The sequence below is a fragment of the Somniosus microcephalus genome, chromosome 12, assembly GCF_052327205.1.
Source record: "Somniosus microcephalus isolate GS21.2 chromosome 12, FLI_Smic_1.0, whole genome shotgun sequence".
Lineage (NCBI taxonomy): Eukaryota > Metazoa > Chordata > Chondrichthyes > Squaliformes > Somniosidae > Somniosus > Somniosus microcephalus.
In genome coordinates, this window is record NC_140998.1 from 116,860,801 (window position 1) to 116,878,042 (window position 17,242).

General features: G+C 44.5%; 1 protein-coding gene across 5 annotated transcripts in view; it reads left to right on the forward strand.

Moving 5' to 3' along the window:
- cdin1 (CDAN1 interacting nuclease 1) overlaps positions 1–17,242 on the forward strand; it is a 165,146-nt gene that overhangs the window by 88,448 nt on the left and 59,456 nt on the right. For all 5 annotated transcript variants that reach the window (XR_015080289.1, XM_086003469.1, XM_086003468.1 and 2 more), the window contains one exon: positions 15,850–15,955. Coding sequence is in view for 4 of the 5 variants with exons in the window: in XM_086003469.1 (XP_085859595.1) it covers positions 15,850–15,955 (106 nt within the window). In the remaining variant the exon portion in view is untranslated. The remainder of the gene's footprint in view (positions 1–15,849; positions 15,956–17,242) is intronic.

Sequence of the window (17,242 nt, forward strand, 5' to 3'; positions counted from 1 at the left end):
ACTCCTCCCCCCTTAAGATTGCCGTATGCAATTCTTAAACAATAACCCTTACTAGGTACTACGTTTTAATTAACCAGTATGCTCTAACCATGGTTAACCCCTGACTAATTTAATAGGTTTGTATAAGTCTTTCTGGTTGCTTGCGAATCCTTTGTGAACGTCTTAATTCCACTTATGGCGGATTCTCAGATTCATTCGCACTTGAGATTGGAGTAGTCTCTGATGTTGGTTTTACTCTGTCCCGCTGTGGCCTGGCAGTACCAGTGTCCACTGGCACCTTATAAGCCGTGCTGGGTCCTGGAACAGCCTCCTCTACTGCCCTTTGTTCCATCTGAGGCAGTTCCCCCTGCTGCCGGCTGAAAAGCTGATCCACATGCCGACAAACCCCTCGACCATCCCCTAGTAACACGGAGTACGACACAGGTCCTGTAATGTCCTGGATTAGTCCTGGTATCCATTTAGGTCCATAACCGAAGTTCCGGGTGTACACAGAGTCCCCTATGGCGAAATGGCGAGCTTTAGTATGTTTGTCATGGTACGCTTTTTGGTTTGTTTGTTTTGTCTCAACCTTGCTTTTGAGATCTGGGTGTATCAGGTCTAACGTGCACCACAACTTTCTCCCCATCATCAACTCAGCCGGAGAAAGCCCCGTGGTAGCTTGGGGTGTTATACGATAACTAAACAAGGCTCTATTGAGCTTGGTCTCCAGGGTGTCACCTGAGCTCTTCCTCATGAGCTCCTTAAAAGTCTGCACGGCTCGCTCGGCTAACCCATTTGAGGCTGGGTGATATGGAGCCGAGGTGACGTGTGATTCCATTCCTTACCATGAATTCTTTGCTCCCTTCACTAACAAAACACTGCATTGTCGGATACAATCATTTCTGGAATACCATGCATGCTGAAGCTGTTCCTGAGACAATTCAGTGTGGCATCAGTCGTTGCAGAGCTCACTGGATAAACGTCGATCCACTTTGAGTGAGCGTCAACCAGCACCAAAAACATTTTGCCCATAAAAGGTCCCGCATAGTCTATGTGAATTCTCCTCCAGGTTTTGCTGGGCCACTCCCAGGGATGGAGTGGTGCCCCAGCAGGTGCTTTCCTCTGTTCCTGACATATAGTGCATGACTTTACCTTTGACTCAATTTCGGCATCCAAGTTAGGCCACCACAGGTAGCTCCTAGCCAGTCCTTTCATTCTAGTCATTCCTGGGTGCGATTGATGCAACTGTTCCATCAAAGTAGAGCGTCCCCGCTCTGTGACTATGATGCGTGCTCCCCATAGCACACATCCATCTTGGACACTGAACTCGTGCTGTCTCTGTCTGTACGGCGCGAACTCCGGTCCCTCACGGTGATCTGTCCAGTCTTTCAACACATACTCACGGACCCTTGACAGAACGGGGTCCTTGGCTGTCCAGCCCTGGATTTGCGCTGAAGTCATCAGGGGACTGATCTCCTGATCCAGCATCAAGACGTGCTCCTCAGGGGAAGTACTGCGAGGAGATTTTGAGAGGGGCAGGCGGCTGAGAGCATCCGCGTTCCCGTTTTCCTTGCCGGCTCTGTACGTGATCACATATTCATAGGCTCTTAGTATTACTGCCCATCTCATTATTCTCTGTGATGCCATTTGAGGCACCGCTTTCATCTCATTCAGTAAGCTAATAAGAGGCTTGTGGTCAGTACTGATTACAAACTTCCTCCCATATATGTACTTATGGAATTTCTTTACTCCAAATATAATGGCCAACCCCTCTTTATCAAGCTGTGAATAGTTCTTTTCCGCAGCTGTGAGCGTGCGTGAAACAAACCCGATGGGCCTTTCTGCTCCATCTGGCATGCGGTGGGCCAACACTGCCCCCACTCCATAGGGTGATGCGTCGCAGGACATTATCAGCTCCTTCTTCTCGTCGTAATGCACTAACACCCTGCTGGACTGAAGTAGCTCCTTTGACTGCTGAAACGCTTTCGCTTGCTCTGGCCCCCAATGCCATGGCTCCTCCTTTCTCAGCAGTTTGTGCAGGGGTGCCAGCAGCATCGATAAGTTTGGAAGAAACCGGTTATAATAATTCAGGAGCTCTAGATAGGCTTTCAGTTCAGTCACTGAGGTGGGTGCTGGTGCATCCTGCACTGCCCGCACTTTCCCTGGTAATGGATGGAGCCCTGTGGCATCCACCCGATGTCCCAGGAATGTAACTTCCTTCTCCATGAAACTACACTTACTCCGTTTCAGGCGTAGCCCCGCCTCTTCCAGCCGCTGTAGCACTTTGTCCAGTGTTTTTAAGTGATCCTGATCGTCACTTCCTGTTAGCAGAATATCATCTAAGTACACGGCCACCTTTGGAATGCCCTGCAGAATGCCCTCCATAGTCCGTTGGAATATTGCTGGGCTAGAACTGACACCAAATGGTAACCTGGCATACGTGAACAGCCCCTTGTGCGTGTTCACCGTGACAAACTTTTTTGATTCTTCATCTAGCAATATCTGCTGATACGCATGACTCGTGTCCAGTTTGCTGAATCTTTCTCCCCCAGCGAGCGATGTTAACATGTCCTCCATTCTCGGAATGGGGTACTGTTCCAGTGATGATACTCTGTTCACTGTTAACTTATAGTCACCACACACCCTTACATTACCGTCAGGCTTCAATACCGGGACTATTGGTGCCGCCCAGTCTGAAAATTTCACTGGTTCTATTACTTTGTCCCTTAGCAGGCGATCTAGTTCCGCCTCAACCTTGGTTTTCATTGCAAAAGGTACCGACCTTGGTTTAAAGAAACGAGGCGTGGCATCACTGGCTACATGAATCTTGGCTGTGGCTCCCCTTAAGGTGCCCAGTTCGTCCTTGAACACTAACTCATGCTTCATCAGCACTTCTTGCAGTGCCTCTGTACTGTCTTCCATTTTATTCATTGCCTGCCAGTACACACTCAACTCACTGATCCACCCTCGCCCTAACAGGTTTGGCCCTGACCCTGCTACCACTACCACCGTAAGCTCTTTGGTGACTCCTTTGTGTTCCACTTGTACTTCGGCCGCCCCCAAAATGTCCACCTTTTGTCCTGTGTAGGTTTTGAGACTAATGGGGCATATACCTAGCTCTGGTACTTTTGCTTCCCCCCCATAGCTTGGCGTACTCAGTCTGCGACATTATGGTTACACTACCTCCGGTGTCAATCTCAAACTTTACTTGACCTCCGTTCACTGTCAAATACTGAGTGAGAGGGGGTACGTTGGGCCTTGAAGTGTCTATACTGTATACAGTGAAAACCTCCTCACTAGACTCTTCCTCCTCTTGTATGTAATTTGCCCGCTTTGTGTACTTCTCCCTGCCCCCTTTTGCATGCTTTGCCCCTTTAGCACTGCTTCTCTCACTCACTGCCCTTTTACAGACTTTCTTTAAGTGCCCTATTTTCCCACAATTGTGGCACTTTGCCTTTGCAAACCTGCAGTCCTTTGCATAATGGCTCATCCCGCCACATCGGTAGCAATCCCCAACCCCGACTGGTGGACTTTTCACGCCAGCTTCCATCTTGAAAACAGCTCCTCCCACTGATTTACTCCATTTCTCCTTGCTCATACTGTTTAAGTCCTTAATGTCCTTGTTAGCCGTCTCCATGGCTTGTGCTTTTTTAAGTGCCGTCTCAAACGTTAATCCTTCTTCTGACAGCAACCTTTGCTGTATACTGTCGTCGTTAACTCCGCATACTAGTCTGTCCCTTAACATGACTGTGAGCGCATTTCCAAAATTACAGTCCTGTGTGAGCTTCCGAAGCTCCTCCACATACTCAGTAACGCTTTCTTCCGGCCTCCTAATCCTCGAATTGAATTTCCATCTCTGTACTATTTCACTAGGTTTCGGATTGAAATGATTCTTTAGTAGACTCACCAACTCGTCAAAAGATTTTTCTCCTGGCCGCTCCGGGCTCAGCAGATTCCTCATCCATGTATAGGTTTGCGCTCCCACACAACTCAGTAAAATGGCCCTTTTCTTTTCAGCACTGTCCACCTCGTTTGCCATAAAGAAATGGCTCAGTATTTCAATATACTCCTCCCAAGACTGCGACTTGCTGTCAAAAGGTGCCACGGAGCCTACCGTTCCTGCCATCCTTGGAGTCCGGTCACTTCAGCCAAAAAATCAAACTCCATTTCGACTCCCGCGGCCTAGCCTCGTGCTTTTCCGACTAGTTTGCTAACCAACCCGAGCACCTCTTCCGAATTCTCCAAAACTTTTCCATCCTTTATTCTCGTCGCCATATGTGGTATCTTGAAGTGGCCATAGAGGGAGACAGACACAGGTTAACTCCTCAACATGGTTTAATCAACTCTTGCACATAAAAGCTTCTGCCATGAGGCAGCAAAAACAAAGAGTACCACAGTACAGATCAGACTTAACTCAGGAGAGCAATTGCCACAGCACCACCTGGTGGATCAGGTTACTCATAACCTCCCAGGTTACTACAAAAATATTCAAAAATTTGTGACAAAACCCCTGGAACTCCCAAGTGGATTGATTACCTTTACTGTTAATGTTTATCAAGGAGCAGGTTTGCATCAAATCATGAAGCTATGGATCAAAAAAAAAATCACAGTACATAAAAAAGCTGTGATGAACTCAGTGCCTTGTAGTATTGGCATTGCTTTTGAAACTTCAGTAGCCTTCCAGATCAACCTTTCTTTGGGGTGCAGAATGTCACAATAGATGCCCTCAACAGAGTGAGGGGTGTAGAGGTTACTTGAAGATGGACATCGTGGCAACATTCCAAAACTCTGCTCTGCAGAATCTTGGACAAATGGGCAGTAATCCATGGTTAGTCTCCTGGGAGGAGAAGTTTCTCTGCATTACCTACTTTTGCCCTCATAGCATGAATATCCTTCACGTGATCTGGCAGAGGACACAGCAGTCATTTTGATAACCCCTATTTTCTGTGGAATATGTATCTCTCAAATCTGAAGCTTGGTAGTAATTGGTCCTACAGACAGGGTTCCTGACTTAAAGGACCAGATTTTACGTAGTTAGCTACTCGTTTTCAAACTGATTACCTAGCTTTCAAAAGGACAAGCTTAGAGGAATGGGGATTTCACTAAACAGTAATGGCAACACTCTTGGCACCCAGGAATCATCCGCACTAAATGGTAAATGGAAAAGCTTTATTTACTGATGACTAGTCCCTAAATACAATTTGTTAGGTTGTGATATACAAACAATTTTGTCATCTACAAATGTTGCTTGACTAGCGGCTTTCTCTTCAGTACTGAGATTATTGCTAACACTGCCTACCATCTATCACTGGTGGAAAGTGCAGTTGGGACTACGCTGAAATGTGTAGGGGTTCAAGAAACACCATTCATTTCTCAGATAACTTCTACTTGAGATCACCATCTGGCTTCAAGGAATTAATGTCAGAACTGAGGTGCAGCTTTATGCTATATGTCAAACTCACTCGCAAATGCCCAACTTCTTAACTTTAGCCCTCCACCTCTGCCACTGTTGACCTGCTTTATTGCTCCCTCATCTCTGCATTCAATGGCCTTGTTCCCAACAAATCAGTCACCATCTCCCATCCCTCTGCTCCTCTGGTAGGGACCTCATCTTCATTCTCTCAAGTCAGAGGGGTGCAAACTTGAGTGTACCTGGTGCATAACAGGCCAAAGGTCACTGCAGGCTATTGTCTATGAAAAATCCCTCTGTATACCCCCACCTCAACCACCAAATGTGAGAAGATCGTTGATTTCTTTGTCTCTTGAGATCAAGACCATTCATGCAGCTGCTGTTCCTTTCCCTCCCTCCTTACCTAGCTCCCAATTTCCATTAGATAAACACCATTCCTCTCTCCTACCTGGTCTCCAACCCATACTAGCTCAGCCCCACCTTTTTACATTTTCTCACTCTCTCCAAGCTTGTCTCCTCCATGAGGCACATCTCCTGCTACCTCAATGTGCTCCTCACTCAACTCTTGATAATTTAAGTTCCCATCTTGACTGCCATGCTGGCTAAATCACCAACAATTCCCTTTCTTCAGCCATCTTAACTCGCCCTTCAAAACTGTTATTATCACTCCTCTGGAAAAAACCCACCCTTAACCCATCTTTTGTTTCTAACCTCCCTTTCCTCTCAGGTCCTCAAACATGCCATCATGTCCTCGCTCCATACCCATTATACTGGTCTCGCTAGACGTGCTCCTATCTAGTTATCCAGCAAGTTAAACACTTATTCAAATAATTCCTCGAGAAGCCGGTTTGCTGTTTTGAAGCTTTACTTGAACAAATTTGTGAAACTGTAAACAAAGACCAAGTATGTTTTGTACATAGAACTGAGTACTATACATTAAATGTTACATAAGATATAAACATATTTATAACAATAGAATAGACTAATAACTAACGTTTGAGCTGGACTTCGGTAACTACCAACTATTAACTTTTTATAAACAAAGTGTTGTCAAATGCTACACTGACAAAGTTGCTATCATGTTAACAAACAAAGATACTCACAGATATTGCGTCTGGCCTAGCATATATGAGATGAGATGGAATAAGATTGAGAATTCCTCATGGAAGATTCTCCATTGCTCAGTAGCTTCTTTCTGCAATACTACTTCTGGGGTCAAACAGGAACAAGAGGTCAAATGACCTCTTCTGTATACTAACACTGCTATACAATAACTACCACCAGAGGGTGCTATCTGCATGTAATAAGTCCAGAACACCCATTGCTCTTGATACTCTCTGGTTGAATTCCTCTTTATGCATAGCACTGAAACAGCCCTAGCCAAAGCCACAAATTAGATCCTTTGTGATTGTAACCTCATCCTCGAACTTTTTCCAATCTTCAATACGGTCGACCATGCTATTCCCCTCTGATGTCACTCCATTGTCCGGGCTCTATGGGATTGCTTTTGCATTGTTCCATTCTACCGGCACAGGGTCAGCTTTCACATGTAAGCTCTGTCTTGCCACCGCTTTTCTCAACTGCACCTATACCATTAGATTGCTTGTCTGACATCAAATCCTAGATGAGTCTACATTTTCTTCAACTCAACATCAGAAAGACCAAAGCCATCACCTTCACTTCTGTCACAAACTCCACTCCTTCACTGATCCCATCACACTCCTTGTCTCTCCTCATCCTTCTCGACCTGTCTGCATCTTTTGACACAGTTGCCATCACCACCCTCCTCCAACGTTCTTCTCCATCATCCAGCTTGTTGAAGGTCAATCATGTCAGCCCCAGGACATCGTTGCAGGAGTCCCTCAGGGCAGTGTCCTAGGCCCAACCATCTTCAGATGCTTCATCAATGACCTTCCCTCCATCATAAGGTCAGAAGTGGGGATGTTTACTGATGACTGCAGTGTTCAGTTCCATTCTCAACTCCTCAGATAATGAAACAGTCCATGCCCGAATGCAGCAAGGCCTGGATGACATTCAGGCTTGGGCTGATAAGTGACAGGTAACATTCACGCCCCGTAAAAATACTTAATTTTTTTCAAAAAATTAAATTTTTGTTTAAAATACTTAATTAAATGGCATTTTAATTTTTAAATGTAATTTTTTATTTATTTATTCAATATGTTGGTGTATTTTTTTAAGTGATCCCCATTCATACTTTTGACAGTTCTGTACGTACGGACCTGTCAAAAGTATGAATGGGGGTTCTCTTCTTTTATTGGTTGGGCTGGCCCACATGATCCCAGGAGCGCCTACGAGCCGCATACGCCCCATGGATACGTGGGGCTCTGCCCGCGCGGACCCAGAGAGGCCCAGGATCACAAGCCACCATTCTTCCCGGGCCGCCAGGTACTTTTGTAGAAATTTTGCAGGTCGGAGGCATCCACCCGTGCGCAGGAAGCCTCTGATCACAAATGTTGGCCCCAGATAGATGTAATCCTATAACCAAAACCAACAAATGATAGTTATTCTAGCACTTGCTCACTTCTGTTAGGAGTCTTACCCAGAAAAATATGATGGCCAGAGCAATAATCTTAGAGGACTTTTTATAACTACTTAGAACCATGTGACTGCTACATCTTGCACCTGATTGGTTGCTGCTAAACAACATCAATGTTTTATATTGCCTGGATAACAGCATTTGCCACCTCTGCCGGAACATTGCAACCATTTTTCTCTCTTGAAAACTTTGAGGATTAAGAGTAAATAAACAGAAATTGGTTGATTCCTTGTTATTATTTTCATTTTTCTATTTGAAATTGTTTGGGAAGTGTTGGGAGACTGAGGGAGAGCAGTGCTTTTCATTGTCAACTGAGACTGACACGTGGTAACCCATCACCACATTTATGTATATGATCAATATGGTAGACTTCCCACTGTTGATCCAGCCAGGACCACCCTATATTGGAATCCCAGCCCCACTGATAGGTCTACCCCTCCTGGCTGATCGACCATCAGCAGTGCGTTGTAGTATTGCGCACCTGCCAGCTCAGGTAGCGTTACCAAGTCTGCCAGGGTGGGTTGATATAGTTTTGAAATGTTATCACCAGAAATTTCATCTTGGAGACACCACAACACCAGCCTGCTAACACTTGAAGGAGAATCGTCACTAGTTTGATGTTAGACAGCTGACAAATTTGAGTTTGATCTTTTGCTAAATGGAAAGCAGGTACAGTACTAGGAGCTCCTCAAGAGTGTTATGGTAAGACGCACAAGTCGCCATAGAACACTAGGGGAGTATCCACCACCATATCCAGTAGAGTGGATTAGATGCTCAGGTGAATTTGTCAGTGACACATTAGCATCTACAACAAAGCCTTGCCACACTCCTCTTTCAGGAGTGAGTCTCTTGTCAATTCTTACACTGATCTTGAAGCTGGAGTGCACATGCCAGATAACATTGACGAATCAGCCATGTACTCCCCTGTTCTGTGATCTGGTGGAAAGCCACAATCTGTCCTACACATGCCACAAGAGAGTGAAATTCAGTCTCTTCCTTTCTGCTTACTCCATGGCTCTCAAAGTATCTCATGATGCATGCCCTGACAATCCAAAGAACCAACTTAAGAGCCACAAATGTCAGCAAGATTCTTTGGTAGGTTTTGGCTTCTCAATAGTCCCCCTTCTTGTGAATACAAATCACATAGTGTTCTGGAAGACTGAGCGAATGCATGTCTCAAACAGAATTCTATTCACCAGCCTGGGAAGGGCAACCCTGATGCAAGTTGCTGGTTTTTGGCACTTCTCCAAGATCATTGCCATTGGCCATCCATTACACCTACTCACCTAGAGACACTTTTAGGAATTGGCCATGCCTGCTTCTCTACCATTAACTGGTCATTTGCCTATATAACAGTGACTACACCTTAAAAAGTAACTTATTGGCTGTGAAGAATTTTGAGGCAACATCTTCAATCTGCACCTTGATGTGTTGGGAAGGCTTTCATGCTCCTATGACCCAGAGAGCTATGCTGACTGGAGTATAACTCCTTGTAGGGCCACACAAGTCAGACCGCTTGAAAGGTAGGAGCTAGACTAAAGACAGTCCACCGGTTCTCCTGGTAGTGGGTTGTTAGCCAGGCTATAGATCTGTCCATGTAAAAAATGTCTTTCATTATGAAAACAACCCAGAGACCAGAGGAGTCTTTACAGACTTGCAAATACAACAAACTTTTTTTTAAATTCTCATTCACGGGAGTGGGTGTCGCTGGCAAGTCCAGAATTTATTTATTGCCCTTGAGAAGTTGGTGAGCCGCCGCCTTGAACCGCTGCAGTCATGTGGTGAAGGTACTCCCACAGTGCTCTTAATATTCCAGGATTTTGACCCAGCGACGATGAAGGAACTGCGATATACTTCCAAGTCAGGATGGTATCTGACTTGTAGGGGAATTTGCAGGTGGTGGTGTTCCAATGCGCTTGCAGCCCTTGTCCTTCTAGGTGGTAGAGGTCGCAGGTTTGGGAGGTGCTGTCGAAGAAGCCTTGGTGAGTTGCTTCAATGCATCTTGTAGATGGTACACACTGCAGCACGGTGCACTTGTGGCTTTTCTTCCCGCTCCCACACAGTTACCTCTGGTGTCTCCCAAGGATCTATCCTTGGCCCCCTCCTATCTCTCATCTACATGCTACCCCTCGGCAACGTCATCCAAAAACACAGCGCCAGTTTCCACATGTACCCTGACGTCATCCAGCTCTCCCTCACCACCACCTCTCTCAACCCCCTCCACTGTCTCTAAATTGTCAGACTGCTTGTCCGACATCCAGTACTGGATGAGCAGAAATTTCCTCCAACTAAAGTGGGAAGACCGAAGTCCCCGCCACAAACTCTGTTTCCCTAGCCACTGACTCCATCCCTCTCCCTGACAACTGGCTAAGGCTGAAACAGACTGTTCGCAACCTTGGTGCCATATTTGACCTCGAGATGAGCTTCTGACCACACATCTGTGCCATCCCTAAGACCGCCTATTTCTACCCCCATAACATCGCCCGACTCCACCCCGCCTCAGCTCATCTTCTGAATCCCTCATCCATGCCTTTGTTACCTCTAGACTATTGCAACGCACTCTTGGCCAGCCTCCCATCTTCTACCCTTGGTAAGTTGAGGTCATCTAAAACTCTGCTGCCTGTGTCCTAACTCACACCAAGTCCCATTCACCCATCACCCCAGTACTCGCTGACCTACATTGACACCTGGTTAAGCAATGCCTCGATTTTAAAATTCTTAACCTTGTTTTCAAATCCCTCCATGGCCTCGCCCCTCCCTATCTCTGTAATCTTCTCCAACCCCACAACCCTCTGAGATATCTACACTCTTCCAATTCTGGCCTCTTGAGCATCCCTGATTTTAATCGTTCAACCATTGATGGCCGTGCCTTCAGCCGCCAAGGCCCTAAGCTCTGGAATTCCCTCCCTAAACCTAGCCACATCTCTTCCTCCCTGTCCTTCTTTAAGGCGCTCCTTAAAACCTACCTCTTTGACCAAGCTTTTGGTCATCTGCCCTAATATCTGCATATGTGGCTCGGTGTCAGATTTTATTTTGTAATGTTCCCGTGAAACCTCTTTGGATGTTTTACTATGTTAAAGGCGCTATATAAATGCAAGTTGGTGGTGGAGCGAGTGAATGTTTAAGGTAGTGGATGAGATGCCAATCAAGCAGGCTGCTTTGTTATGGATAGTGCCGAGCTTCTTGAGTGTTGTTGGAGCTGCACTCATCCAGGCAAGTGGAGAGTATTCCATCACACTCCTAACTTGTGCCTTTTAGATGGTAGAAAGGCTTTGAGGAGTCAGGTGGTGAGTCACTTGCTACAGAATACCCAGCCTCTGACCTGCTTTTGTAGCCACAGTATTTATGTGGCTGGTCCTGTTAAATTTCTGATCAATGGTGACCCCCAGGATGTTGATGATGGGGGATTTGGCGATGGTAATGCCGTTGAATATCATGGGGAGGTGGTTAGATTATCTCTTGTTGGAGATGGTTTTTGCCACTGCCCTGGCACTTGTGTGGAGTGAATGTTACTTGCCACTTATCAGCCCAAGCCTGAATGTTGTCCAGGTCTTGCTGCATGCGGGCACAGGACTGCTTCATTATCTGAGGAGTTGTGAATGGAACTGAACACTGCAATCATCAGCGAACATCCCCACTTCTGACCTTGTGTTGGCAGGAAGGTCATTGATGAAGCAGCTGAAGATGGTTGGGCCTAGGACACTGCCCTGAGGCACTCCTGCAGCGATGTCCTGGGGCTGAGATTATTGGCCTCAACAACCACAACCATCTTCCTTTGTGCTAAATAGGACTCCAGCAAGTGGAGAGTTTTCCGCAATTCCCATTGACTTCAATTTTACTAAGGTTCCTTGATGCCACACTTGGTTAACTGCTGCCTTTATGTTGAGGGCTGTCACTCTCACCTCACATCTGGAATTCAACTCTTTTGTCAATGTTTGGACCAAGACTGTAATGAGGTCTGGAGCCGAGAGATTCTGGTGGAACTCAAACTGAGCATTGGTGAGTAAGTACAGCTTGATAGTACTGTCGACAACCCCTTCCATCAATTTGCTGATGATTGAGAGTAGGCTGATGTGGCGGTAATTGGCCGGATTGGATTTGTCCTTTTTGTGGACAGCACATACCTGGGCAATTTTCCATTTTGCCGGTAGATGCCAGTGCTGTAGCTGTACTGGAACAGCTTGGCTAGAGGCACGGCTAGTTCTGGAGCACAAGTGAAGCACTACAGCTGGTATCCAGCACGCGCGGCTGTTTCTTGATAGCAGGTGGAGTGAATCAAATTGGCTGAAGACTGGCTTTTGTGATGGTGGGGACCTCAGGAGGATGAAGATGGTTGCAAATGATTCAGCCTTGTCTTTTGCACACTCATGCTGGGCTCCGCCATCATTGTGGATGGGGATGTTCTTGGAGCCTCCTCCTCCCATTAGTTGTTTAATTGTCCACCACCATTCATGACTGGATGTGGCAGGACTGCAGAGCTTTGATCTGATCCGTTGGTTGTGGGATTGCTTAGCTTTGTCTATAGCATGCTGCTTCTGCTGTTTTGCATGCACGTAGCCCTGTATTGTAGCTTCGCCAGTTTGGCACCTCATTTTTAGGTACGCCTGGTGCTGATCCCGGCATGCTCTTCTACACTCCTCATTGAACCAGGGTTCAACTGTAGAAAAGCACGGTCTGCTGCATAAAAGGCAAGGCGATACTCTGATTGGAGTCAAATATCTTGTTCTGGACAGAGAGCAGTGGAAGAAATGGGTTGTCTCATGTGCCACTCCGCACAGGAGACTCTAATTAACCAAGGCAATTTGTACAGTACAGTCTACCACTTTTCCAACTTCCACGCTGATGGCTCCTGTTGGACCAGACAGTAGTTCCGGATATTGCTATCTCAAGACCCCAACATCAAAACCTTGAGGCATTTTGAATGGGAGCAGCTGCAGAGAGAGACCAGTTTCAGAAGCGCATTCTTAATGAACTACTAAGTGGAAGACAGCCTTCATGTGCATTTAATATTTTGAAATAATTAGTACGATAATGACCTGAAAGGAGGCCTGGGACTGGAAGGTGGGGTGTCTCGAACCTTATAGGGTAATTCTAGCTCTGTAATTTGACACTAGTATTTCTGTGGTTTTTGGACTCAAATTGATTTGAGAATTAGTCTGATGACCAGGGAGAGACAAATTATTTCTGCTGCAGTAATAAGATTATAGCACTGAATCTGGTTCCAGGTCTCAATGGAGATGACAGAAAAAAGAAAAATATGGTGAGAAAATGTGAGAGGGTCATATAGAATACGAGATATACCGGAAAGAAAAGACTAAAGGAAGAAGAAACTTTCAGGGGAAAAAAGGCCAAGAGAGTCTGAGACATTGAGCAAAAGTGTGAGCCACACAGATAAAGTGAGTGATGGCTTTCAGCCAAAGAGGGGAATAGACAAAATTAGAATGTGTGACTAGCAGAAATAGGTACATAAAGGTAGACACTCTTATTTTTACTTTCTGTCTGAGCAATACTGTAGTATTTGAAAAATGTTTCCAAAACACTAAGGACGAGCAACAGGATAATTCCAGAACTTGGGGCTCTAAATTGTGATATAAAACTTACACACCTAAGCTTCCTTTAAAGTGGAGAAAAGAGGTTGAGTGAGCAACAATCAAATCTTTAAAATGCTAAACGGCATAAATTATATAAATGTAAACAAGCTTATTTGACTTAAACCATAAGCATAAAACTAAGGGCCGCATGTTTAAAATTAACAAGCCTGAAGTGAGATCAGAAGAAACCTTTTCTCCCTCAGAGTAATGGATATTTATAAGAACATAAGAAATAGGAGCAGGAGTAGTCCACTCGAGCCTGCTCTGCATTCAATAAGATCATAGCTGATCTGATCTTGACCTTAACTCCACTTTTCTGCCTGTTCCCCATAACCCTTGACTTATGTATAGAGTAGATCTGCAGAAAAAGCAGTTAATGCTGTATCGATTTAACTCCTTCAAAAAAGCTGACAAATTGTGGTTCAGAATGGGAATTGGCAGTTATAGGGATAGGCATAGATTGAGATGATCAAGTATTCTACAAGTTAGAATGGTCCTGTACGACTGAGAGGGGAGGCAGGTTTTGTCTGGTCAGTGTGACAAGCTAAAGTTGAATAGTGAGGCTGTGGAGATGATTAAGTATTTTGGACTTTTGCTTGATTACTTTTGGGTATCAAGTACAACTGATGCCCAAACCTTACCTTGGAGCATGAATTAGTTGAAGTAGAGTCCATTTATTAGGTTAAATTATACATGCTGTGTGGACAGAGCAACATTCTTGGCTTAGGCAGCTGTTCCTCAATCCACGTGTTCTTATATTCTCAAAATAGTGCTGATTATAATTTATATAATTCTGATTAACAAATTATTCATTCCTAGTTTGCTTAGGCATTCGATAAGGTGCCACATAAAAGGTTGCTACACAAGATAAGGGTTCGTGTGGTTGGGGGTAATATATTAGCATGGATAGAGAATTGGTTAACGAACAGAAAACAGAGTAGGGATGAGCGGGTCATTTTTTGGTTGGCAGTCTGTAACTACTGGGGTGCCGCAAGGATCAGTGCTTGAGCCTCAGCTATTTACAATCTATATTAATGACTTAGATGAAGGGACCAAGTGTAATATATTCAAGTTTGCTGATGACACAAAGCTAGATGGGAAAGTAAGCTGTGAGGAGGACACAGAGATATAGACAGGTTAAGTGAGTGGGCAATAAGGTGGCAGATGGAGTATAATGTGGGGAAATGTGAGGTTATTCACTTTGGTAGGAAGAATAGAAAAACAGAATATTTTTTAAATGGTGAGAAACTATTAAATATTGGTATTCAGAGAGATTTAGGTGTCCTCGTACAGGAAACACAAAGTTAGCATGCAGATACAGCAAGTAATTAGGAAGTCAAATGGCATGTTGGCCTTTATTGCAAGGGGGTTGGAGTATAAGAGCAAGGGAGTCTTACTACAATGGTACAGGACTTTGGTAAGACCACACCTGGAGTACTGTGCACAGTTTTGGTCTCCTTATCTAAGAAAGGACATACATGCCTTAGAGGCAGTGCGACGAAGATTCACTAGATTGATCCTTGAGATGAGAGGGTTGTCCTATGAGGAGAGATTGAGTAGATTGGGCCTATACACGCTGAAGTTTAGAAGAATGCGAGGTGATCTCATTGAAACATGTAAGATTCTCAGGGGGTTGACAAGGTAGATGCCAAGAGGTTGTTTCCCCTAGCTGGAGAGTCTAGAACAATGGTTTAGTCTTGGGATAACAGGTCGGCCATTTACTGTTGAGATGAGGAGGTATTTCTTTACTCAGAGGGTTGTGAATCTTTGGAATTCTCTACCCCAAAGGCCTGTGGATGCTGAGTCATTGAGTATATTCAAGGCTGAGATAGATTGATTTTTGGACTCATGGGGACTCCAGGGGAATCAAGGGATATGGGGATCAGGCGGGAAAGTGGAGATGAGGTAGAAGATCAGCCACGATCTTATTGAATGGCGGAGCAGGCTCGAAGGGTCGTATGGCCTACTCCTGCTCCTAATTCTTGTGTTCTATTACTAACAGTGTTGTAAAATTCTTTTACATTACCTTCACGGAACTATATTTAAGCGAGTTTCTGTAGTTGAAAAGAATAGATGATAGAATACATGGGGAAAGGGATGACATTTGCAGAAGGACCTGTAATGGAAGTGCTTTGTAAAGAACAAAGGAATGGAAAGCTACTTAATACAGGATGTAAATCTTATAAAGCAGATGAGATTCTCCAATAATTTCTCATGTTGACTTGTCTAATTTACCCCATGAATATTGGGGGAATACTTAATTGAAGAATGAGGAAATACTGTATGTAAAGCTGAGTAATTTTGTTTTATAGCTGTTGAAGGTCATGTGATTCATTGGATTGAAAGCAAGGCCTCATTTGGAGATGAATACAGCCACCAGTCCTACTTGCAAGACCAATTCTGGAGCTACTGGAACAGGTACCATCCTTTATTTTCTAACATTTTCGTGTATCTTATGATTGACATGATATCACTAAAAATTAAATCTGCTTCATCAAAAGCAAGCATGTTTACAGACGCAAATCCAAGAAACATGGTCTTTGTCATCTACATACCAGGGGTAAGTTGGTGGGAGAATAATAGTGGATTTCAGTTCCTATTTCTTTTAAGACTTTTTCAAACTAGCTCTATGACTTTACATATTCTTAAGTTGTTCTCCAGTTACCATCAGTGCGGTTTGCATTACTTTTTGGGGACAAGAAAGCCCTTTTCTCTTAATAGCTCCAAGTTTCAAGGCTCAAGTCCTAATTTTATTGAAACCTACTTTGAATTTTAATTCAAAATATTTTATAAATCCCTGGCCTCAAAATTGACATCCATAGTTGGAAAACTATGACCAATAACAGCTAGTGCCACCAAAGTCTTCCAATGGATCTTAGGTTTGCATAGTCCAAGCTTTTCTGGGAAAATGATTAAAGAGAGGCTCAGAGTTGATTAAATTTAGAAGTGTGGTGCAATGTTTTTTCATAATTAAAGGAGAATGACACGGGAAAAATGTTCAAAGCAAAGTACTTCCTTCCTCCCTCAGGAAACTATGTGGGACAATAGATCACCACCTTTCAACTATGGCACCTGGATTTTAATCCAGCCCAGTCTGATGGGATGCAATTTATGACTTCTGCCAACTTTAAGGGTCCCACATGAAATGAGCTAGAGGAGGTTTACCCCAGTTTGAAGTAAACATTAGTCCACAGCATAGAAGTGTCCATACTTTCACAAAAGTAGACAATGGCCCGTATTTTCCGATGCCTGCGGGTGTGTACGGGCTGTGTACACACCCGTAGGGACATCGGAAACGCCGGTTTTAGGCATGCAAAGTGCATGCGCTGAAAACCGGAATTTCCGATCTGTCAAGAATCCTCTTGACAGATCGGACGCCTGCACTGAAAAAGGGCCTCTGCGGGCAGAGAGTTCCATTTTCTACAGAACCTCCGCCCACAGAAAACCCTTAGAAATCTTACGCCTGATAAAGGGTGGGATATGTGTTGGTGTAGGGGTTACGGGGATTGGGTGGATATGTGTCGGTGCAGGCTCGATGGGCCGAAATGGCCTCTATCTGCACTGTGGGGTTTCTGTGATTTCTGTAAGGCCTGCTTTTACCAGCATTAGAGTTGAAAAAAGTAAAATAAATATTTTTTTTCTACTCATTTATAATTTTAAAATACTTTTAAAAAAGGTAAGTTTATTTTTAGCCCCGAAAAAAAA